At 55.9% G+C, this 24403-nt stretch overlaps 1 protein-coding gene across 4 annotated transcripts in view; it reads left to right on the plus strand.

Moving 5' to 3' along the window:
- The window catches only part of NDRG4 (NDRG family member 4), a 31609-nt gene continuing 7206 nt past the window's right edge, over window positions 1–24403 (plus strand). For 2 of the 4 annotated variants that reach the window (XM_090260568.1, XM_090260569.1), the window contains exons 1-7: window positions 1–39; window positions 11959–12053; window positions 16047–16091; window positions 22786–22891; window positions 23132–23252; window positions 23336–23398; window positions 23555–23615. In XM_090260568.1, the coding sequence (XP_090116694.1) occupies window positions 3–39; window positions 11959–12053; window positions 16047–16091; window positions 22786–22891; window positions 23132–23252; window positions 23336–23398; window positions 23555–23615 (528 nt within the window). In that variant the 5' untranslated portion in view covers window positions 1–2. Of the gene's footprint in view, window positions 40–11958; window positions 12054–16046; window positions 16092–19420; window positions 19565–22785; window positions 22892–23131; window positions 23253–23335; window positions 23399–23554; window positions 23616–24403 lie in introns of those variants that run through there. The other 2 variants (XM_090260570.1, XM_090260571.1) reach the window with 2 other exon arrangements.

A 24403-nucleotide genomic window follows, 5' to 3' on the forward strand; every position in this document is an offset into this window, starting at 1 on the left:
GGATGAAGCTGCTGGGACACAGGATCGAACTGCTGACAGGTACCGCCGGCCCCCGGAGGCGCCCGCTACCGTCTGAGTTGGAGCGGGGCGCGGCGGCCCGGGTTTGGGCGGCTCCGGCTGGAGCTGGAGGAGAGGGTGCGGATGCCAGCTGATTCCTAGCCCGTGGGCTGCCTGCTCCTGCGTGGAGCCGTCCCCGCCCGGCTCTGCTCTCTGAGTCCCCAGCGGCCGGAGTGCGAGTCAAGGGAGCAGCCTCCGGGAGTCCCCGAGTGGCCCAGCTCTAGTCGGGTCCCCGAAAGGGGAAAGGGAGCTTGGAGCACCTGCCCCTCCAATCAGGTCCCCTAAGAAAGGAGCTCCCGACCATGGCCTTGATTTCTGCTTCCTGTGACCGCCTGAGCTCCTCTCCCAGGAGAAGTTTCCTGCGGGAAGTAGACGCCAGGTGGCCTGGGAAGTGGGAAGCCAGATTGGGCCCTGATGTCTGGGGACCCTCAGCCTGGGGCCCCTCTGGAGAACTGGCCAGACACTGTGCTGGAAGCCACATCCAGGGTGCTGTGGCTGGCGACCCACAGAGGACATCTGGGTCTGCCCAGAGAAGGAGGCAGGAAGGATCAAGGAGGGGGCAGGTAGGGTTTGAAGGGGGGGCAGGGGACACTTCCGGGCACAGGTGGCCTCTGTGGTAGTGGCTGTGGAGAGGCAGGACAGGAGGAAGGGCGCTAGGAAAAGGAAGCATTTCCAGATCCCAGCCAGGCCTGGACTGTGGAGGGGATCCGTCTGTGCATCCTGGATGGACGTGTGGATTCCCGTCCCTGTCCTCTGGCACCTGGCAGGCTTGGTGCCGGACTGGCAACCTAACCGGCTGGCGCAGGAGAACAGAGCACAGGAGTCCTGTTAGGAGAAAGGGGCAGCCATGCAGGGGTGCACTCAGGACACACATTAGAGTCTGAGTGGGGATGGAGCAGAGCAGAGAGGTTTGAGCAGGTGGCAGTGTTGGAATTGGACCCTGAAAGACAGGATTTCTATTCGTGGGGAGGGGGATGGCATTCTAGGCTGAAGGATGGAGGGACCGGCATATGCAGAGGTCCTGGCCTGTGAGAGAGACTGGGATTGAGGAGTGAAGTGGAGACTGGAGGGCCTGGAGAGAGAGAGAGAGAGAGAGAGAGAGAGAGGGTGTGTGTGTGTGTGTGTGTGTTGGGGGCTTGGGTCTGGTGAGGTTTCAGGCTGTGAGCACCTGTCAAAGCAACAGTGTCTGGCTGCTCCTTGGCTCTGTGGCAGGCTCACAGAGGGGAAGGTTGGGGTGAGGGCGCTGTTCCAGATCTGAGCCTAGTTAGCCACATGGCTGGCAGCCCCTCCAGTCCCTTGCTGACTTTTCCTTGTAGGGCTCACTTGAGGCAGCCTGCCCGCCTGACTGCAAAGGCGACTGCATGGTTGGCTGAACTTGTGAACCCCCAGAGGGAAGGTTTTTCCAGCCCCGTGGGTTTTTAGAGTCTGGCCTGTGGGACAGAATTCCTGGATCCTTCCCCTCCTCCTCTTCCAGCCCCAGAGCACTGAAAGGGCAATGCTCTCAGGAGGCATGTGCAAGGCTCCAGCTGGGGTCCAGGATATGGGGCCCCCATTTTCTGGGTACAGAGGTCAGAGCCTTTCCTCCCTCATCCGATGGGCTCCTGTGGTCCTGGCAGACTTCCTAAGCCCTTGGCCAGGCTGGAATAGGGCCCCCTCGGTCACTGTCATTGATCACAGTTGCCCTGGGAGACAGTGCCTCTCCTCAGTCACTGTCTGGTGGTCTTTGCAGCCTTTCCCCTCTCTTTGGCTCTGTCCTGTCCTCTTCCCTGTTCCACGGGTCTGGGTTCAAGTCCCAGCCCCTCTGCTGGTCGGCTGTGTGATTTCAGACATGTTGCTTCATCCCTCTGGCTTCCGTTTTCTCGTCTTAGAGATGACGGGCACCTCCCTCTGAGAGTTGCAGTGGCTCACTGAGCGCACAGGTGACACTCCTGTTGGGGCCCACACCTCTCGGGCTCCATCCCCCCTCTGGTTCCTTGGTCTTGGCTGCTTCTGTCATGGACAGCTCCACCTGCCCTGGCTGGTTGGGCCGCAAGGAAGTTTGGATCTTTTTCCCACCCTGCTGCATCCCAGCTCACATGCATCTGTGAGATTTTGACCCATATTTCCCATCAGATGATAACAGGTCGCAGTCAGGGTGGTGGCCCGTTTATCGCGGTGGCGTACAGCAGGTGCTCCGTGACTGTTGGCTGAGTCCAGGCTCCCGTGGCCTACCCGTCAGCAGTCTCCAGGATAATTTCTGAGAGGTCTCCAATTCCCCGCCCCCACATCAGCAGCAGAGAATCGTTTCTCTGGACCATTTCGTTAAACTCATATTTATTTCGCTGTTTATAGCTTTCACATTCTCCCATTTTATTTTTGTGCCTATTTTACCAGTGAGGTCAGGCGCTTCCTCACCGCGCAGTACAGCTGAGAAGAGGCGGAGCTGGGTTTCCCACTGGGTCCTGAGCCCCGGGCCCTCCCATGAGTTCCAGCTCCCTGGCTGTGGGTCATTCTTGTAGCTGCCCCACACTTCCCTTTCCTTGCCTGTAAAATGGGTTCCCCGTGGTTCCCACCGCGGTCACGCTCCTCAGCAGCAGCAGAGGGTGAAGGGGTTAAGTGTTGATCCCAGCGTCAGGCCTGCAGTCAGCAAGTGGTAGTTATGGGGCCGCTGTCCCCAAGCTGTCTCCTCAGTGTCCTGGGGCCTCGCCATCCTACTGTGCTCCAGGCCTCCCCAAGACATGCCCCTGAGGGACCCTGCTTAGGCCTTAGGGTCCCATCAAATGCGACAGGGCGGGCATGACACCTGGGGTTGGGCCCTGCTGGCCGGCCAGCCACAGCTCCGATGCCAGGTGGGAAAGCCAGGTGCCCTCAACAGATGGAGCTGGAAGGACGCCCAGGAGTTGAGGGTTGTCCTGCCTAGCCCAAGCATGTCTTTTGGTCCTGGAGAGAAGAGGGCAGGCGGTAGGGGCTGTCCCCGAAGCTGCACAGGTTGGGGGTGACTGATGTATTTCCCAGACTTCCTCGCAGTGTCTCGTTGGCTCAGGGAAGGAGCCCAGTGTGGTTGCCCCCCCACACGCCCGCTGCAGTCCCAGAGCGCAGACTCTTGGTGCCTTTTTACTGGGTGCTTTTTTAATATATGGTTTATTTTTATTGTTTTTTTTTCCCATTACCATTTATCACACTTGTACCCTCTTCTACTTCCTTTCACCCCTCCCACTGTAGGGGTGGCGTTTTTATTTCCCAGCATGATACGGGGAAGTGGGACACTTGTCTGTTCGCAAGTGGAAAGGTGACAATTTTGTGCATTTGTACTCAAACGACATGCCTTCAAAGTGGTTGGGAGCCCGAGAGCGCTCTAAAGTGGCGGATGGAGCTCCAAAATGGTCCCTTGGGAGCCTCAGTGTTGGATGTTGGACATTTTTTTAGAAGATTTTATTTATTTATTTTTAGAGAGGGGGGAAAGGAGGGAGAAAGAGAGGGAGAGAAACACTGATGTGTGAGAGATACATCAATCGGGTTGCCTCTTGCATGGCCCCAACTGGGAACCTGGCCTGCAACCCAGGCATGTGCCCTGACTGGGAATCGAACCGGTGACCTTTTGGTTCACAGGCCAGTGCTCAATCCACTGAGCCACACCAGCCAGGGTGGAAATTTTTAAAAACAGACTTGACGTGGATTAAAAAGCAAAACTTTTCAGCCTAAAATGTTGGTGTCATTTTAATGTATGAAATTTGTTGGCTCACCCAATTTCATCAACTACATGGAAATAGTACTTGATTGTTGGCAAGTGCGTTGACCCACATTTTCTATGTGAGGGCAAGTGAAGCATAGCTTTACCCCAGGAGGCTGAAAATCAGACCCTTAATCCTCGTTTCCAGTTCACCCATTGCTTCATTGGGGCTGCGGCTGCAATGACAGGGGGACAAGGTGTAGGTGTGGGGGCGCAGTGAGTGGGGAGTTGGGGAGAGGTGTGACGATCACTCAGTGTGCCCAAGGCCACCAGTGAGGAGGGCGTGGGCAACCAGCAAGCCGAGGGTTAAGGGCTGTGACCTTTATCAAGGGCAAGTTGGCAACAATGCATCAAAAGCTTAAAAATATGTATGGTCTGTGACTCAGCATTGACTTTTTCAGAACAAAGAAAGATGTGTGCAGACGTATTTGTTCAAGGATGTTTATCCCATTGTTGTTAACACAAGAAAAAAGAAGATTGGAAATAATAACCTAAATGCCTAAGAGTAGAGGAGGTTCAATAGATGAGACTGCATTCCTACCAGGGAACCCCAGGGAGCTGCACGTTCTGCTGCCAAAGTTATTTATCCACCTGAACAGATGTCTCTTTATGCAATAATAATGTCATAATCATGGTGATGACAGCTCACACTTCCGTGGCATTTGCCATATGCCACGCACAGTTCTAAGTGCTTTCTGTATAGCAATTCATCATAGCGACCTGTGCGGTTTGCACTGTTATTTCTCCCTTTTTACAGGTAAGGAAAATGAGGCACAGAGAGGTTAAGTAACTTGCCGTAAGTCACACAGATAGTAAGTGGCTGGCTGGAATTTGAACCAGGATATCTGGCTCTGGGGTCCAAAAGATGTTTTGAAACATCTTTTGTTTTGTTTTGTTTTAAATCTTTTTCAGTGTATAGATTAGCATTGGAAAAAAGAACGAAAGGATATAAGCAAAAAATATTTACAGTGGTTTTTGCCCTGGCCAGTGTGGCTCAGTTGGTTGGAGGGTCATCTTATAAACCGAATGGCTGCGGGTTTGATTTCCGGTCAGGGCACATACCTGGGTTGCCCGCCAGGTCCTGTTGATGTTTCTCTCACACATTGATGTTTCTCTTTCTCTCCTTCTCCCTCCCTTCCCCCCTCTCTAAAAATAAATAAATAAAATCTTTAAAAAACAAAAGATGAATGTTTGAAGCCATCAAGGTTGTGGTGATTTGTTCTCGCAGCCCCAAGAAACTGATACAGGGGTGTGTGCGGATCAGACTCGGTGCCCCTGGGGTCAGTGCCATGGGCTGTGTGCGGGCACGGGGAGACCTGGTTCTGATCAGGCTGAAACTGGCTGAGCCCACAGGGGCGTGCTGAGGCTCAGCTGGGAGAGCGCTGTTCTGTAAGCATCACCCAAGCATCGTCCCTTCCAGCCTCACAGAAACCCCACTGTGGACCCCTCCCACTCTCTTAATCCTCAGGTACCTTAAACACCGAACCACCGATGAAATGTATGTCCAACTACAGTGGCCATGAGTCTTAACCTCCATAACAAATAACCTTGGAGGACCTACATGCTTTTTCAGTTCACCTGTTCAAGGGAGGGGTGACAGGGCAGGTGCTGTGTGTCTGGCAGGTGTCCTAGGCAGGTGAGATGGAAGGGGGTAGTATTTCTGGGATGTCTTCTCTCCAGACAGGTGGAGGGTTGGAGGACTGTTCCATAGCCCAGCCTGGGGTTTGCAGCCTCAGGATCACACTCCACGTGCCTGAAACTGTTTCCTGACAGCCTGGTCCAGTGGCTGGGCTTGCGGTTACCAGAAGGGGTTTTTAGCCCTGTTGCCCATGTTGAGGCCTAAGAGCAGAGATGTCCTGCAGCCTGGGGGTGGCTTCCCTGCAAGTTGCCTGGCTTCGTGATTCTCAGGTGCCTGGAATCCTTCTATGTTGCCACTCAGCTGCTTTGAGGATCCTGCCTCTGGGTCCAGAATGGCTGTCCAAGCTCCTACCATCACATCTGTATTCTAGCCAACAGGAGGGAGGGAGGGAGGGTTGAAGGACAGCATGTCTCCTCCCCTTATGGCCACTACCCCAACGTCACGTTTCCATTTACGTCTTATTGGAAGAGTGTTGCCACATGATCATAAATAGGTTTTATTCCCATTGTTCACCTGCCCATCTAAAATCTGTTATTAAGAAAGAAGGGGCTGACTTCTGGCCAAGATGGAGGCCTAGACAGACACACTGCGTCTCCCTCCACAACTAAGAAGGAATACAACTACCTCAAAACTAGAGACAACCAGAATTTCCAGAAAATCGAGTTGCATGGAAGTCCAGCAAACAAAGATATAAAGAAGAAATACTCACCCACCCAGACAGGTAGGAGGGGCAGAGCCAGGGTGGAGAGGATGTGGGTGTGGTGGTGGCAGCAGTGGCAGTGGCAGGCCAGCAGAAAGCTCAGTCACACATTTTAAAAAGTCAGGAGGGACACCTGGGGAGTGCTCCCAGCACCAGACCAGACTGCACAGCTCACATTCCCAGCACCAGGGAAAATCAAGCCTCATTGCTTCTGACTGTGAAAACCAGCGGGGGTTGGGACAGAGGAAGAAACTGCCAGTCTCTCAGCAGAGTCTGCTTGTTTAAAGGGCCCCCTCGGTCCTAGAACGTCCGCAGAGCCACCCACTCTGGGAACAATGGACAGGGCAATAGCTAGAGAGGTACCAGTCCTATACAGAAGTGGGAGAAGTACCTGGAAAAGGGACAAGTGCTGAGCAAGTGGCATTGTTCCCTCTCAGACCCCTCCCCCACATACAGCACCACAACGTAGTGAAACAGGTTGCCCTGCACTGACGAATACCTAAGGCTCCACCCCTGACAATGTAACAGGTGTGACAGCTCTACCTGGGATGTGGAGGCAAACAAACACAGGAGCCTGTCAAGATGAGGAGGCAGAGAAGTATGGCCCCAAAGAGGGAATGGATCAAGGTTCCAGTGGGAGAACTAAGTGACAAGGAGATAGCCAGTCTGACAGATGGGGAGATAGCCAACCTAACATGCAGAGTTCAAAACACTGGCGATAAAGGTGCTCACAGACGAGAGACATGCCTGAGTACGGCAAATGCATAAGGAAAGAAGTGAAGGCTATGCTAAGTGAAATAAAGGGAAATCCACACAAAATCAGTCGTGAAGGAAAGGAAACCAGGATTCAAATCAATGGTTTGGAATATAAGGGAGAAAAAAACAGTCAACCAATACAGAATGAGGAAACAAGAATTGAAATAAATGAGGAGAGGCTTAGGAAGCTCTGGGACAACTTTAACGTGCCAACATCCAAACAATAGGGGTGCCAGAAGGAGAAGAGGAAGAGCAAGAACTTGAAAACTTAATGTGAGAAAATGAAGGAAAATTCCCCAAATTTGGTGAAGGAAATAGACATACAAGTCCAGGAAGCACAGTTCCAAACAAGTTAGACCAAAAAAAAAAACCATACCAAGACACATCATAATTAAAATGCCAAAGGTTAAAGATAAAGAGAGAATCTTAAAAGCAGCAAGAGAAAAGCAGAGCATTACCTACAAAGGAGTGCCTATAAGACCATCAGCTGATTTCTGAAAAGAAACTGCAGGCAAGAAGGGACTGGAAAGAAGTATTTAAGGTGATGTAAAGCAAGGACTTATAACCAAGATTACTCTATCCAGCAAAGCCATCATTTAGAATGGAAGGGCAGAGAAAGTGCATCCCAGACAAGGTAAAGCTAAAGGAGTTCATCATCACCAATTCTTTTAAATTTGCAAATATGTGTACCTATATATTTTTTTACACAGATGGGCTTAGTTATACTTATTAGTCTATGACATGCCTTTTTCCCTTAACTGCATATTTTAGAAGGCTTTCCCTGTCTGTTTGCATGGAGCTTCCTCATTTTTTTAAAATAGCTGCATGGTGCGCCGGGGTGTAGGTGTTCCGGAGCTCACTTATCCATCCTGGTGCTCCTTTGGGCTGTTTCCACATTTTACGACTTCAGACAGGGCTGCAGCGCTCATCCTTCGTACTGACGCGTGGCGCACACGTGGGCTCTTTCCTTTCAGATAAATAAAATACCCAAAGACAGGATTGCAGAGCTGCATTTTTATAAACCACCAAGTTGCCCTCCAAGGAAAGCTGAGCCCACTTACAATCCAGCAGTGAGAGTCAGTGCTGTGCGCCCGGCCTCACCGGCACCGATCGGCACCGATCTCTCAACAGGGGGCCGTCTCAGTGCAGAGTCCTTGACTTGTTCATTCGCTTGGTCTCATTCAACCATGCCCATCAAGTGTCAGCCGAAAAGAGGAATGATTGGTTTTGTTGTTGTTGTTGTTGTTATTATTGTCATTGCACGGGTAGGACGGGAAAGGCATTCCGGGCAGAGGGGACAGCAGGATCAACGGCCTGTGCTTCCTGTGGGGAGGCTGTGCCTGTGGTCACTTGGGTCCTTAGCTCTGAGGGTCAGAATTCCAGAAGGGCTGCCTGGAGCACAGTGAGAATGTGCTAGAAGGACGGGCGTGCGTGCGTGTGTGTGTTGAAGAGATAGGAATTCATAGGCCCAAGTCAAGAATAAAGCAGGAGAGTTGGTCTCGTTCAGGTTGGGCATGAGTCATGCGGCCGTGACTAGAGAGGAGATGAAGGCTGGGACAGAAAAAAAGATTGTATCCCCTGAACCCTCCTGTTCTGCCATCTACCTGGGGAGATAGAATCGTTGTCGAGATGGATTTCAGAGCACAGACTCTGGGTTCCCTTCCCGAATCTGCCACAGGGGACAGTTGCTCCCTCCTTGAGTCTTTTTTTCCCTCATCCGTGAATGGGGACCCTGAGAGGAGGTCTAGTCCCAGCCCCTGCTTCCCCATCCAAAGGTCAGGATGGGGACACAGACTGATGTAAGCGGCCATCTACCTGTAGGACTGCAAACTGCCTACAGTTGATAGACAATGTTATATTAGTGTCAGGTGTGATTAGGCATTTATATATCTTACATAGTGATCACTCCAATAAATCTACCACCCACCTGGCACCATACCTGGTTCCTACAATATTATTGTCTATATTCTCTGCGCTGTACTTGACATCCTCATGACTATTCTGTAACTACCAATTTCTATTTCTTAATCTCAAAACCTTTTAACCAAGTTCCCAACCTCCCTTCCATCTGGCAGCTGTCAAAACGTTCTCTGTATCTATGAGTCTGTTTCTGTTCTGCATAGTGACTTTTTAAAAAATCGTAACTTTCTTAGGAAGAACCTCCCCACCCCGGGGGACTGTCTGCCCTGCCCTCCGTTCCGGAGCCTCACGCATGTGGAGCCCCACATCACGGTCCGCTGGGCCTGCGCTGTCTGCTTTCTGTGGGCTGAGACAGTCCCAGTTCTCCAGACTTGGAGGTTCACTCCAGCCCTCTTCCCCTCCACTCCAGCTGTCCCTGCATGGCCCACTCTCAGCCCTTTTAATAGCACCATCCTTAGGGAGGATGGTTTCCTGGGTGGTTTCAGAGGAGGCCTGGGTGAGGACGGGGGCACTCCAGTGCTGCCAACGTGTTTAATTGGATTGGGTGCTCGCGAGGCTGGCAGCTAAAAACATCCAAATGGGGATAGAGTTGTTCAGGGTGGGGCCCTTCTGTTGCGCCCCCACCCAGGTGGGTGGATGAGTGTGCAGCCACTCAGAAAGGATGGGAGAGAAAGGGGTGGGGGCGAGGGGGGAGGATACCTTGCTAAAAATACAGCCCATCTGCATTGTGTTAGCTGGTTTCCCCGGGAACCACTGGGAACCAAGCGCTCTGGCGTGGCATGGAGATGGGGAGCCTGGGGCCTGGGTGGGCACAGACCTCTCTGCCTGGCATCTGGGGACAGGGCTCTCCCAGGGAGCTTCACAGCTCTCCATTAGCTGACCAGCCGCTCCCAGCCCAGCCACAGCGCATCTCAGCCCCAAAGGAGACTCCAGTGGGGACCCCCATGCATTGAGGTAGTGTCTTTGTAACCCTGGAGAGCGGATGCTTCATGCTTCTGGCAGGAGGGAAGGAAGCCCAAGGGGAGCAGCAGCCTGGTCTCATGATGGCCCTGCCACAGGAATGGGTTCCATCCAAGGCCCTGTGCCCCTGGGTCCCATGTAACCACTGGGCCCACCCCCTGTCACTGGGCCTTCCACAGGGAGAAGCCAAAGCAGCAGGGATGGGCAGAGGTGGGATGTGGCGGGGGAGCGGGGTGCATCTTTTGGCTGATCGCTAGTGGGATTGGCAGCCTTTGGGGCAGAAGGGAAAGTCTGAGGGCTTCACACTTAAGAAAGGCTAAAAACAGAGTTGGGAAGGAAGAGAGGGAGGGAGGAAGGAAGGAACCCACCCATCAAGTCAGGCACTGAACTGGACTAGGTGTCCAAAGACCCCGTTTCCAGGCCTGGCCCCCTCTGGACCTGCCAATGAACCTCTCTTGGCCTTGGTTTCCTCATCTCAATGCCCATCGGGGTGAAATCAAATAGCACGAGAAAGCACTTTGTGAGCTATGAAATGCTACACCAGAGTGAGGGATTGTTGCTGATCTCCAACCAGATAGATATTTTCTTTCTTTCTTTCTTTCTTTCTTTCTTTCTTTCTTTCTTTCTTTCTTTCTTTCTTTCTTTCTTTCTTTCTTTCTTTCTTTCTTTCTTTCTTTCTTTCTTTTTTTTTCCCTTCCTTCCTTCCTTCCTTCCTTCCTTCCTTCCTTCCTTCCTTCCTTCCTTCCTTTCTTTCTTTCTTTTATGGTGTTTTTTTCCTGGTTTCAGGTGACAGCCTGTCGTTGTCAGTCTTCCATGTGGGATAATGCCTGTTCCTTTAAGGATGTACATCCTTCCAAGCCTTTTTTTTTTTTTTTTTTTTTGTGGGGCTGTTTGTATTTCTCACCATTGGGGTACTGTATATTTTCTAATTGCCTTTTCTATTGATTAGACACAAGCATCTCCCCATGTTACTCAATCATCTTTTATAAGTTACTAACCCATAGTTTGTGTGTCTAACACCCTATTCATGGGCACCTGGCATATTCCAGTTTTTCTCTGGTATTATAAATGGCCCTGTGGTGAGCGTTCTTACAGCAGATTGATTATTAGATGCCCTTTCCGGATTCCTTAAGAAATTTCCTCCAGGGAAGAGGATTGCTGAGTCCAAGTATGAATCTTTTCAATAATTTTAATTCATTCTGCAGAACTGCCCTCCGGAAAGATGCATCAATCCACACACCCACAAACAGCCTAAGAAAAGTGCCAGTTTCAGTACCCCTTTGCCAGCTCTGCAAACTGTGCCGGTTCCTCGGGCCAAAAAAAGGCTCTTGTTTTAACTTAAATTGCTTGGACTGCTGGTGAGCTTTAATATTTTCTTGCGCATTTATTTATTCTGATCTAAACCATCCTGAAGTCCAGGTGAGGGATGGTGGTGCCAGGCCAGCTGGTTTTGAGGTCCGCGGACCCTTTCTGTCTGCCCCTCCCCACTGCTGGCTGCTCCAAGCATGCACACACAGGCATACATGTACACACAGGTGTGCACACACGATTCTGTCCTCTCCTGAGGTTCAGAAGGCCAGGTTCTCCCCGGTGCACCCACGAGGGCCCAGGACTTACCTCTTGGTGTCTGGCGTGGGTGGTTACCAGGTGTCATCCCTCCTGCGGGTGGTCTGTCGTGACAGCCACCCACTGCTTCAACACCATCTGCCTGCTACACTGCCAGAGCCCCCCTGGTCTCCTCTCAGGGCCACCTTTACCCAGGCCCTCTGGACACCCCTCAGCTCTGTTCCTCTCAGTGTCCTACAGGACCCCACGGATGACTTGGACCACGGCAGGGATGCGGTTTGTTTCTGACCCCGTGTTTGGTCTCCCACACTGGCCCCTCTGCCTCCCAATAAATGCAGAAATTTCCTTGAAGTTGTCTTAGGGGTTCTCCTGTATTGCCTTTCATTTTCTTGTCATTTTTTTTTCTTTTTCGAAACATATTTTAACTTTTAAGAACAAATAATACAATTACATCCCTGAGCCCCGCAGGGGAGCTGGAAGGGGGAAGCGCTGGGGTGGTCCCACGCTGGGGACCCAGGGATGGAGCCATTGGTGTGGAGTCCTCTCTCTCCTTCCCCAGCCTCCCCAGGCTTGTGCTGGGAGAGTCAGAGCAAAGACCTGGTGTCCCGGCCACATCAGGCCACAACCCTGGTCCTTGCCCTCCCTCCCCAGGGCTCCTGCTCCACGACGTGACCATGGCGGGGTTGCAAGAGCTGCGATTCCCGGAGGAGAAGCCGCTGCTCCGGGGCCAGGATGCCGTGGAGCTGGTGAGTCTCCCCTTCGTGGTCTAGGGGCCGAGAGCACCCCCTCGTGGCCAAGAAGAAAACTGAGTGTCTTGCCCCACTGATCCTCTGTGGGGTGAGTCTCATGCCGGGAATACTCAGGACACCCTGAGAAGTCTTGTCCCTGCTTTGGGAGCATTCCGGGCGGGCTGAGTGCCCATGCAACCACCACCCAGCCAATCCTGTTGGCTTTGCCTGTCTTTGAGGCTGGGAGACTCTTTAGAAGAGTCATTCCCATTTCAATAATGAGACAGCTGAGGCACAGAAAGGTTAATTTGCTTGGCCAAGGTCACACAGCAATCAAATAATGATGCTGAACTGAACCCCTGCATCTGGGAGGCCCTGGAGCCCCAGAAGGGCACCTGGAGCGGTGGGAGAGAGGCACATGAGGTCCTTTGTTATTTCGTCCCAAAGGGCCCTCATCAGGGCTTTAGGTTTGATGCCAGACACCTCCTTGTGGTGGGGTCCGCACTCACAGATTCCTGGGGCCTCCAGGCTGGGGCGCTCTGCTCGTTACACTGTCCTAGTCCCCACCCGACCTCCCAGCTTACAGATGGGGGGTCTCGGTCCCCACCCGATCTCCCAGCTTACAGATGGGGGGTCCTAGTCCCCACCCGACCTCCCAGCTTACAGATGGGGGGTCCTAGTCCCCACTTGATCTCCCAGCTTACAGATGGGGGGTCCTAGTCCCCACCTGATCTCCCAGCTTACAGATGGGGGGTCCCGGTCCCCACCCGACCTCCCAGCTTACAGACTGGGGAGCCAGGAACCCAGTCCCTGACCCTGTGGCTGACCTCCCCCAACCTCCCACCAGAAGGAGGTGAGCCCAAGGGCCACTGAGTGTCACATGTTGGAACAGACTAGCTGGCCAGGGCCGCATGAGACCTGCCGGCTGTCCTGCCCCTGAGAAGAGTACAGTCTTATCTTAAGGCAGAGCCTTGAGTTAACATAAGTCCTGATTATCTGAGGTCCCCCCACCCCACCCCAGGGTTGGTCAGGGGACCAGGGGACGGCTTGTGAGCTGCACACTTTGTAGGCTGGTTGTCCTAACCCCCCCGCCCCCGCCCTCCACCGTCTTTTGTCCAGATGCCTGCGGAGCCTCCTCACAGGCCCCGTGACCCCCACAACACTCTGTAGATACATCATGTCACTCTTGCTTAAAGCTGATCCGTGGCTGCCGTCTCACTCAGAGTTACAGCCACAGCCCTTCCGGGGCCCAGGGGGAGACCCCACCGCCCCCCACGCTCTCCCCTGCTCACTCCTCTCTGCTCCTCATGGAACAAGCCAACTACCAACTGTTCCCTAATGCCTGGGACGTCTTAGGGCTGGCCCTCATTTGATTCAGGCTCTGCTCAAATGCGTCCTCCCCATGGAGGCCCCGAGCACTGGATCTAAGACGGACACCCCAGGAGGCTCTGTGCGTGGGCCCGGCACTCACCTCTCCTGGGCCCGCACCTCAGGCTCCGGGGCGGGGCTCCTGTGGGTTTTGTGCCCCAACGCCCCCCAGTGCCCAGGACAGAGCCTTGCACACAGTGGAAGCTGCAGGTACTGATGCAGCTCCGAAGAATGTGATCAGAGACCAGCCGTCCTGTGAGGGCGTGATGGGGCCCGTGGTGGCCCTGGGAGACCCCTGCACCCATCACGTGAGCGGAGGTGTGGGGGATGGGCAGGACGGAGCTGCTGCTGCTGGTCGGGTGTGTGCTTGCGGGCGGCGCACCTTGGCGGCACGCGTCTGTCCCGTGCCTGCCTCTTCCACCCCTCACTCGCCTCAGCAGGGCACCCCAAGAGATGCCCCACACCCCTCCTCTGATGGCCTGGCCCAGCCCTTGGCTGCTGCTCTGAGAACACAGCCCCCTTTGACCCGCAGCCTGGCTCTGCCTTTTTTCTGCTGCATTTGGTGGCACTTGCCACCTCATCCCACCTGGACCTGGACGAGTTTGCACGGAGTCCCCAGCTCAGTTTCTCTCCTCTCTGAGCTCAGCACAAGCCCTGGGCCGGGGACCAGGTCACATCTGCTTTCTCCAAAGGCACAGGAATGCCCTGCTCCCCCCCCTCCCCAAACACCCTCAGTGTTCCCAGCGTGGCCTTTGCTGATTTCAGTGACACCTGGCGCATCCACCTTCCAGAGCCACCCTGGCTGTCTCTCTCCCAGACAGTCACACTCGCAGACAGAGTCTCCTTTTCCAGCTGCAGCGTGTGTCTGTCCCTTTCACTTTTTAAATCTTCCGCAATCTGCTAGGTGCAAGCAACGAGGAGTGAATACTGCCACACATTTACCCACCACCGACCCCACCCCGTCCCCATTCCTACACCCCTGCCCCCTCAATGCAGTTCGTCCTTGACCTCCGGAGTCTCCGGATTGTCTGGTATTACTCCTGCTGTTTCTCGGTTTGTGGTCCTGCGTCTCCCACAGCTTCCCCTTCTCCTGCCCCACCCAGCACCCCGAGAGCCCGCGGCACACCCTGCCATGATGAGCCTCATCCTTAACAAAACTGCCTCCTCTCTCTTTCCCTGCCCCCCACCCCGCCCCGTGCCTGGTCTTCCAGTGAGAGGATTCATCAATAACCAGCCTTTTCCCCCGAAGCCGGGCTTTCCTCCTTGGGTGTGGGACCCTCTGGTGCCACCAGATTGTCCCCATCGCCCCCTCCACCCAGCTGCCAGGGACAGGTGGCGTTGCTGGTTTTCAGTCTTTTCCTTCCCACTCTCGTGACTTGTCACCTTCCTTGTTGCACTTGCGGATTTAGTAGAGGCTTGTGGCGCAGCTGTGGCATAGGGTCCCCTGCAGGACTCTCCAGGACCAGGGCCCTTATAACCGATAAGAACAGATGCTACACTTGATTTAGCCAAAAGGCTGAGAAACCATCCATGCTTCTTTAATCCCCGGGGACCGCGAGGCTCCAGGCTGAGCACTCGGCCTCACAGAGCAGAGCAGACAGGTTTCTGGCATCTTGGCTGTTCCTGAGCATGCGCTGACCACCCCCCTCACCCCTGAGGCTTCCTTCCCCAAATAAGACCCAGAGAGGGCACAGTGTCTGAACACACAGGATGTGCTCTGCACATCTGCCGCCTTGTGGATAGTAGGTTCTTCTGAGCCACAGTCCCCACCTTCTCGAGGTGAGGCTTGTTCATCCAGATTCCTTTGGGGAGCCCATTCCATGCCAAGCTTCAGGCGGATAGCAGAGCCAGAGGTGCCCCCGCACCGTGGTGCCTGCAATCCAGTGGGAGGAGCAGGCATCAATCACAGACTCACACTGGGCAGCATGAGCGAGCCTGAAGGCAGGCGACCTGGTGCTTTGAGAGAGCGAGGCAGCTGGGCCGACGCTGTGGCCTCAGCCTCCCTGTCCCTAAAGTGGGTGTGGCGGTCATGGCCACCTCTGCCCTCCTTCCCCAGTCTCTGCCCTTGTGTCCCAATAGCCAGACCTCGAAAACTGTGGGGGCAGCAGGACAAAGCGGCCCACAGCGAGGACTTGGAGTCAGAGGTTCCACCACTTGGTGGCCCTGTGACTCAGCCTTTGAGCCTCACCCCACTCTCCTGTCAATGGAAATCTTCACGTTTTATGTGAGGAGGGAAAATCGATGTGAGTAGCTATTCATTGGCTCATCCGTCAGGCACTTACTAGCTGGATGCCTGGCACTCGGGAAGCCCTGGATCACTTTTGTTAACATTGAGATGAATGGGCCCTGGCTGGTGTGGCTCGGTGGACTGAGTCTGGGCCTGTGAACACAAAAGTCACTGGTTTGGTTCCTGGTCAGGGCACATGCCTGGGTTGTGGGCCAGGACCCAACTGGGGGCGAGGCAACCCATTGATGTATCTCTCACACATTGAAGTTTCTTTCCCTCCCTCTCTCTCTCCACCCCTCCCTTCCACTCTCTCTAAAAGTAAATAAACTGTTAAAAAAAAGACGAATGGGCCGAGCCCCTGTGGACCCCCTGGCCGGTCAGGGCCTAATGCCCACCCCCTCTGTTTACTCCCGCAGGAGAACTCCGACCCCTTCCTCTTGGCTGTGGACACGGACTGGAAGGTAGGTCTCAGCTCTTAGCCTCCCCAAGATGGGGAGGTGGGGACAGAAAGCTGGCTGGCCCCTCACCCACCCAGCCAGGTCCCAGAAGAGGGTCACACCCTTCCATATTCCTGGAGCAACAGGGCTCATCACTTGTCACCTTGCAGCCTCCAGGACCACCCTCGCTACTTACAGTGGCTCTGCCTGCCCCCTGCCCAGAGGGGGGATGTCCCCTCCCTCCCTGAACAGGATGGGGGAGGGAGGCCTGGAGGAGTGAGGACGGAGACAAGAGGGAGGGATGCTGTCATCTGAGTCAGCATTTTCCTCCAGTGAAAGCCAGGCTGATGCTCCAAAATAGCTCCTGTTTCCATGGCAGCTGTTGCCAGGACAACCATGTCCTCTTCAGTGTGATGCCAGATTCCTTGTGAAAACTGAAATTGTTCTTTGTTTTTATTCCTGCTCACAATGATTTCACTCACTTGGCCAGCCACCTCTCCCCTCTGAGTTCGTGGTGGTCATTTATTTCTGGGTCTTGGGAAATGTCTGGCGGCAGACACAGTGGGAGCTCTACCAGTGTCAGGGCCCCGCTGACCACCTCACGCTGAACAAACTCAGACCCTCTTGGGACTTCCTCCTGGCTCGATGGAACTGGCCCCCCAGGGCCCTAGCCTGGGCCTGCCTTCAATCTGGGTCAGTATCCGTGCCCCGGGACAGCCCCAGCCTCGTGGTCTGCACGCAAGGGTGACGTGGGACATGGGGCGACGTGCTGGCTCCTCCCCCAGACAGTCAGGCAGCTCTGCAGTAAGGATCCGGACCTGTGAGCCCGGCCCTGGGTCACGAGCCCCTTCAAGGACGCAGGAGTCCCAGCTACAAACACAAAGGGCTCCGGAGCTGGGAAGGACAGTACGGGGCCTGGGGAGGAGGGAACAAGCAGGAGCTCAGGGAGAGGTGGGAGGGACGTGGCCTCCAGAACGCCGAGGCCCAGCTGGAGATCAGTGCCGGCACTCAAGGAGTCCGCTTTGTCCTCCTGGCTCCGAAAGAGGGCGGGGCTGTGTGGACAGACAGACCTCCTCCCTGAGACGGAGCTGCTGACAAAACCCCAGAGCAGCCGGCCCCTGCCTCATTTTACTCATTTCTGAAGTGGGCGTTAGGAAGATAAAGTGAGCTAACCTGTGAAAAGCATCTGAAGAGCTCCTTGCCAGTGCGAGATACTCTTATATGCATTTGCTACTCTTAATAATTGAACTCAGGCCCAGAGGGCTCAGGGGCGAGTCAGCTTCTGTTGCCTGACCCCTTCTCATAGCTTTGTGAGCACTCTGTGTTATCCTTACGGCTACCTGTGCAGTAGGCACTGCTGGTTTCCTGTTTATAGGCTCAGAGAGGTTGGCTGACTTGCCCGAGGTCACACAGCAAAGACAGGGCAGAGCTTTGACTGGTGACTGGGCTTGGCTCCCAGGACCAGAGCCTGCCCTGTTCAGCCACAGCTGCGCAACCTCCAGGGGAGGGGCCGGCAGTCTGGAAAGGTATATGGATTGTCCCATTTCTTCCAGATATGGGAAGCACCTGGGCAGGTGTGGGGTCAGGTCTAGAGGAATTTATGCAACTTTTTCTCGCACTCATAGCAACTCTGTGTGGAAGGCCCAGTTCCTGTGCCTGGGGCCCAGGAAGGTTAAGCCTTGTCCAAGGTCACCCAGCTAGGGGTGGGGAGCCAGGACTTACATTCAGGTCTGTGGATTTGAAGCAGGTGAGCTGTGCAGAAATGGGCCTCTGGCTTGGAGTAGGCAATGTCTGAGGTCAGCTTCTCACCTGAGTCCAAGGGTGGGAAGGCCACTCAGATGGGTCAGAGGTTGGACTGGGCGTACAATTGGATGGGGACCACGAAGGAGCAGAGGTTTGGTGACAGGAAGGATGGAAAGGCCGCCCGTCCCCCAGTTCGAGAAGCATATGGGCAGATCTTGTGGGCTGTGCCTTTGCAGCCTCTTCCTCTGTCCAAGTGGCTGCAGGGGACAGGGAGAACGGCCAGGACGTGAGGGGCCAGGCGACACCTCGTTCCACACCCTGGCTGCCTTGCGCTCTGCACTAGGCCTCCAGAGCAAGAGGTCAGCGATGGGACAGGGAAGGTTCTTGGTGCACCCCAGACACAGGACATGGCCGGGAATAGCATACATGGCAGGTGGTGACCAGGGCACTAGGCACCCAGCGACGGGGCGGTGACTGCCTTCCCCCAGAGCAGCCAGCCAGTGCGCAGGGCTGTCAGTGCAGGCTGGGGCCAGCAGCGCGGTCCTTCACTAACGAGACAGAATGGGGGCACGGGCGCCCCGCACCCCTCCCTTCCCTGTCACTCCTCTCTGTCCTTGGGCTCTCTCCTCTGCCCCTGCCCTGGCCTGTTTCCTCTCCTCCTCCGCTCTCTTTGCTCCGCCTTCTCTCTTTCCTCTACCTGCATGTCCCCAGCCAGCTCCCCACCCAAAGCCTTGTTTCTCTGGAGGACAGGGCATGGATGGAGCTTGAGGTGGCTTGGGGGTTCTACTCCCCAGAGATCTGGGAGCCAGGGTCCACCCTGGGTGGGTCTGTGGGAGGTGGGCTTGTCCCTCCTCCTCTCCTTGGTGGCCTCCAGTTCTTGCAGCAGGATAGGGTGGGGAGGGCAGAGCTGGTGTGTGCCACACATATTGCTGGTCCTGCCGTCTGCCCAGGCCCCTGGCCCCAGAACCCCGCTTTCAGCAGTGTGGACAGGCACTGGGTGTGCATGTGGGTGGAGTGCTGGCTGCCCTAGGGGAGACCCTGGAGTGGTGGGGAAGGAGGAGCTGTCTCCTGGAGCAAGTCATGACCCAGGAAGTCCAGATAGCAGTGACTCCCCACGTCCCCCCAAGGTTGTGATCCAGGCCTTCCTGATGTGGGGGCTGGGCTTGGGGTCCTCTCAGGCCCCTCACTGCTCCCCAGGATAGGGATCAAGGGCTGTGCTGTGTAGGGCCAGCCTGTGTGGCCACCCTGCCCTGCCCTGCCCTGGTGTTTGGGGTCAGTGAGAGGCTCCTGTGTACCCGTCACAGGGCCCACCTGCGCACATGGTCCAGCATCCCTTCTTCCCAGGACCCGGTGTGCTGCTGGCTGCAGCTGTGGGCTGGTGCCTGTGTGCTGGGGGCCATCAAAGATGATGTGTTGCTGGAGGGTGAGGGGCTGGGTAACAGGAGCAGGGGCTGGGTGAGCGAGAGCCTCAGAAGCCAATTGGAGCCAGGTTTGTCTCCGGACAGCCAATCTGGAGGCCTGGGCTCCTGGCCAGCGAGTGGCTGCTCAGAACCCCCCGCAGGGAGGAGGGACCCGCCTAGGGCGGGCAGGCCCCGCCTATAAATGGTCCTGGGAGCGGCGCCCCATCCCAGAGCCGCTGCTTTCCCGCTGGAGCTGCCCCTCTGCCTCTGGACTCTGGTGACTCAGGCCTTTGTTTGCCCGCCCTTGTCAAGGCGAGTCGCGCCCTCGGCAAGATGCCGGAGTGCTGGGATGGGGTGAGTGCAGGCCACGAGGTTGTCGGGGAGGAAGGGGCATCCCTCTGCCCATGTCTGCTGTCACATCTCCCTTCAGTCGCCTCACCTTGGGGAGAACTGCGGCAAGGCCAGCAGGCAGAACCGGCAGGGTCTCCTGGTGACCGTGGCCCGTGGCAGCAGTGCAGGGTTAGCTGCCAGACAGGCCGGCGGGGGAGGGTGAAATCTGCAGCCCAGGGACTGGGCTGTGACCTGCCTGGAAGTCTGTGCGGACCATGCGCCCGCGTGTGTGCAGCCCGCCGACAGGTGCCCTTCGCCTGGCCCGTGCTGAGCGGGTGGCTGCCTCGCTCCGGTGACCACCTGGGCCGCGGCGAAGGCCGTGTTCCCTGCGTGTGTCTGGGCGTCCGTGCGTGCGGGTGTCCGCGCTCCTGACCCTGCGGTTCTCTTGCGGTTGTCTTGCTTGTTTGCGTGGCTGCGCCGGAGTGCAAGTAGGACAGCCTCTTCCTTTCTTAGCAGGCGCTTGCAGCCCCTCCGTGGTCCCCGGGGCACCGCAGGGAGGTCTGGGTGCGGGTGCTAACCGGGCCTTCAGGCAGGGGGTCCTGCGGGGGAGGGTAGCAGAGGGGTCGTAGTGCCTTACGTTGTAGGTGGGGGAGGCAACGCTAGAGCCCTGAGCCGACGGCCGGGGCCCCGGGGCGGGGGGGGGGGTGCTCCAGGACCCCTCCCCGGGCCCCGCAGCAGTGCCCAGGGCTACTCTTCTTCCTCGGTGAGGGAGAGGCAGGGGCACACCTGCTCCTCTATCCCCAACCCGGGCTTGCCTTGCGGGTTTGCGGATGATGAGTCCCCTGCACCCAACGCAACGACGTCAGCACCTCCCGGCTGCGCGGCCCTCGGTTCCCTGAGTGATTGATGCGGGAGTGATGGATAGGATCGGAGTAGCCTTCCCACCCCACCCCCGTGCGCTGAAACCCAGCTTCGGAGGCCCGCGGCCCTGAAGGTCAAGGGCGAGGGGGACTGGCTGCCGCAGTGCCTCCAGCCTGGCACCCACCTGGGGGCGGGGAACGGTGACATCACTGAGAGCCAATGGGAGCACTCGGTCCTGGGGTTGGGGGCTCCAGAGAGTACCGCTGCTGCCCTTGAGGCTCCCCCTATGTGCAGGCCCGGGAGAGATGGGGATACTGGGCATCTTATCCGGCTGAACTGGGTCTGAGCTCCCAGGTGGACAGGAGGGTTCAGCCAAGGTTACCCCGCTCTGCGGGAGGGGCCCCTGGCCAATGTCTGTCCGCGGCAGCTGAGCCTTAGTGGGGCAGGCATTGCTGCTAAATCCCATTGCCCAGGGGATAGTAATGGGGTGGTCACAGCAGGGCTGGGAGTGGACAGACGCCCTCTTCCTTACACCTACGGACTGTCTGAGTGTGAAAGGCTACTGTCCTGTGCCCCACTTGTGCCTGGTAGAGCGAAAGGTGACCCTGTGCCACCGAGGTACTGCCCTTCATGCTGCAGGACGTGCACTGCAGCTTTTGTTAAGTGGGCACCCCTCCTGCCCCCCAACCCTGCCCTCTGTAGCACTGGGCACCCCTCCTGCCCCTGCCCATACCCTCTAGAGCCAAGGGGGAAAGGGCTTGGGCTCCCAGCGGGGCCCTGGCCGTGGAGAGGCTGACTGCTGGGAAGTCTCCTGGGTGCAGCTTGATCTCCGCAGAAAAGACGGCCTTCCGTGCGTTCCGCTGAGGTGTGCACCTGGCAAGGCCTGCCCTGCCCTCTCTGGGCTTGACCTTGGGCAGGTCATTTCCCTTTTCCCAGCCCGGGTTGCTGCTCTGTGGCTTGGGTCGCTGTGAGGAGTAAACGAGAAGACACACGAAAAGGGTGTAGTCAGTAGTCAGGGAGCAGGGAGCGTTCCTTGTTTTGGTGGCCCTAGTGGAGGACAGTCCTGGGATGTGGGAGGCTGTGGTGGACCTGGCTGCCCCCACCCAGAGGGTGACAGGGTATGTCTAACAGGACCTCACAGCAGACATGTGGCACCACCTTGTCACTCCCCCTGGAGACACAGGCCAGTCCCCAAGAAGCTGTCTCCTACCTCCTGAGCCTGTCCCTTTCCTGTCGGGGGGAGGAACTTTGGTTCTCTTCGAATTTAAGTGTCCACATGTGCAAAATGGGGGAAAGAGCTCCTGCTTTCTTGCAGACACCTGGCACACAGTAGGTGCTCAGTTGTGTGCTGTCCTTGACCCGAACCCCACCCCCTGCTCAATGGGCCAGCTCCCCGGGCTCCCGCGGTGCGGGCCGCAGTTGTTTGTTCAGCTCTGACCAGCCCCTCATGGAGTCTCTCCACTGAGTGGCCAAGAGTGGCCAGCGTGCAGAGGGCCCAGCCGTCGGGGCTTCTCCCAGGCTCAGGACTCCCCAGCACAACAGTTTCTGCGCCGGGACCTCTCCAAGTGTTAAGCAGTCCGCAGACATCAGCATCTTTAGTTCTCACACAGTCTCCGGAGAGGGCTTCGGAAGAGGTGGCTGAGGGACAGAGAAGTCGTGTGTCTGGCTTAGAGGCGCACAGTAAGGGGCAGAGCAAGGCTCGAACCCACAGCACCCAGCTCCTGCTTCCTGAAAGACTACTGACCCTGAACAGCGAAACCAAAGGTGTAAATAGAGGGGCAGCCCAGCCCAGGGCGGCCACAATGAAAGGCCAAGGTTGGCAGGGTGTCTGGCTGGGCCCTTCCTGAAGGAAGGCTTTGGGGTTCAAGGTGGAAGGAAGGGCAGGAGCAAGAACCCAGAAGTGGGACCCAGGCATGTTTGGGCATTGGAAGCGGGGCCTGGTCAGCAGGGGCTGGTCACTGAGGACTGAAGCTGACCTACGTCAGGAGCTACCGCCCTGGAAGGATCCTGAGTGGAGGAGGAACAGACAAGGGTGGGACTCAGGCTGGGGAGGCATCGTTGTCCGAGTGAGACAGGGAGATGCGCCTCATGGGACCCTGGAGGGCTGTGCACAGCAGGCTGGCCGTGGCGGCTCACCCCTCTGGCTGGTTTGCAAAGGGGATCAGAACTTTCAGATACGCATCAGTTCCCATTGTCCCTGTGCTGAAGGCCCCTGTGAAGGAGTGTTTCTTCTGTTACACCCTCTCTGTGGGCTACTTGGAGGGATGGGAATGGGATGTCCCACCCCCATGGGGCATGGAGGCTGCCCTCCTCTCAGCCTCTTTGCCCAGAAGACCCAGGAGTGAGGGCTGCCCAGAGCGTCCAGCACCGTCTCTCCCCTCCAGGAACATGACATTGAGACTCCTTATGGCCTTCTGCACGTGGTGATCCGGGGCTCCCCCAAGGGGAACCGCCCAGCCATCCTCACCTACCACGATGTGGGCCTCAACCGTAAGTGCGCCCCAGCCTCACCCAGCCTTTCCCTGCCTCAAATCTGCCAGAGCCCTGAGGCCTTCCCTTCCTCCCCCCGGGGCCCTGTCAGACCCAGACCACACTCAGCTCTGTGTCCTTAGCCACTTAGGCCTTGGTCTCCCCCTGGACCATGAGGCTGATCACCTCTGCCTCGCCCTCCCTCCCAGAGCCAGGGCCTCCTCCCTGCCCCTCTGCTCAGTGACAGGTGTGTCTTTTCAGACAAGCTGTGCTTCAACACCTTCTTCAACTTTGAGGACATGCAGGAGATCACCAAACATTTCGTGGTGTGCCACGTGGATGCCCCCGGTCAGCAGGTGGGGGCGTCCCAGTTCCCTCAGGGGTAGGTACCCGCAGCCCCCTCCAGCGCTCCCCGGCTCTGCGCCCCAGGCCACACCTGGGCCTGACCTCCTGCTCCGCCTGCAGGTACCAGTACCCCTCCATGGAGCAGCTGGCCGCCATGCTCCCCAGCGTGGTGCAGCACTTTGGGTGAGTCCCCGCCTGCCCCTGCCCTGCGCTGGGGCCCAGGGACGCCCGCCACCAGGCTCGGGTGAGGTCTGAGGGTTGTGGGTGAGGCCTGCCCAGATGACATTTGTGGGAAATGGCACCCCTGGCCATAAAGTGACCAGCCATGCTCTCCTCCAGCTTCAAGTACGTGATTGGCATTGGAGTGGGAGCTGGAGCCTATGTGCTGGCCAAGTTTGCAGTGAGTTTCCCCCTGCACCCCCCACCCCCGCCCAGGAATGATCCTCCAGGGGCAACTCTTCAGCCACGAAAGCTTTCCTGATCCTTCTTCCTTCTCCTTCTCCCCACTTCCTCTTCGCTTGGGAAAGCCTTTTTCTTTTCTTTTATCTAAGGAAATTAACTTCTTTTTAAAAAGATTGCTTTTTCCATAATTTCCTCAAAAGACTATTAACTATAACTTGCTCAACTATTATCTAAAACCAAAATTTATTATTTTTTTTAAGATTTTATTTGTTTATTTTTAGAGAGAGGAGAAGGGAGGGAGACAGGGAGAGAAACATCGTTGTGTGAGAGAAACATCAATGGGTTGCTTCTCACATGCCCCCAGCTGGCGACTTGGCCTGCAACCCAGGCATGTGCCCTGACTGGGAATCGAATCAGCAAACTTTTGATTCCCAGGTTGTCGCTCAATCCATTGAGACACACCAGCCGGGGCTAAAGCCAAAATTTCTATTAACCACGCACTATACAACTAATTACTCTAACCAGAGAATAAGGATTATCCTAATCACTCATTCACTAATTAGGGTAATATTTAAACAAGTCACGTTTAAACCAAAAATTACACTTCTGTTCAGTTTGCACAGTTTAATGAAAGTCACCTTTCAAAAAGATCATGTTGGGTAAGAGCCACAAGCTTTTCGTTCCTAACAACGGAAACTTAATTTTCAGGATTCAAATGATTTCTTTCTTCAAAAGAAATGACCAAGAGTTTTCAACTCTAGTTTCAATTTCAATGCTTAACCATTT

Source organism: Furipterus horrens, unplaced genomic scaffold (genome assembly GCF_987537825.1).
Source record: "Furipterus horrens unplaced genomic scaffold, mFurHor1.1.pri manual_scaffold_13, whole genome shotgun sequence".
Taxonomy (NCBI): Eukaryota; Metazoa; Chordata; class Mammalia; order Chiroptera; family Furipteridae; genus Furipterus; species Furipterus horrens.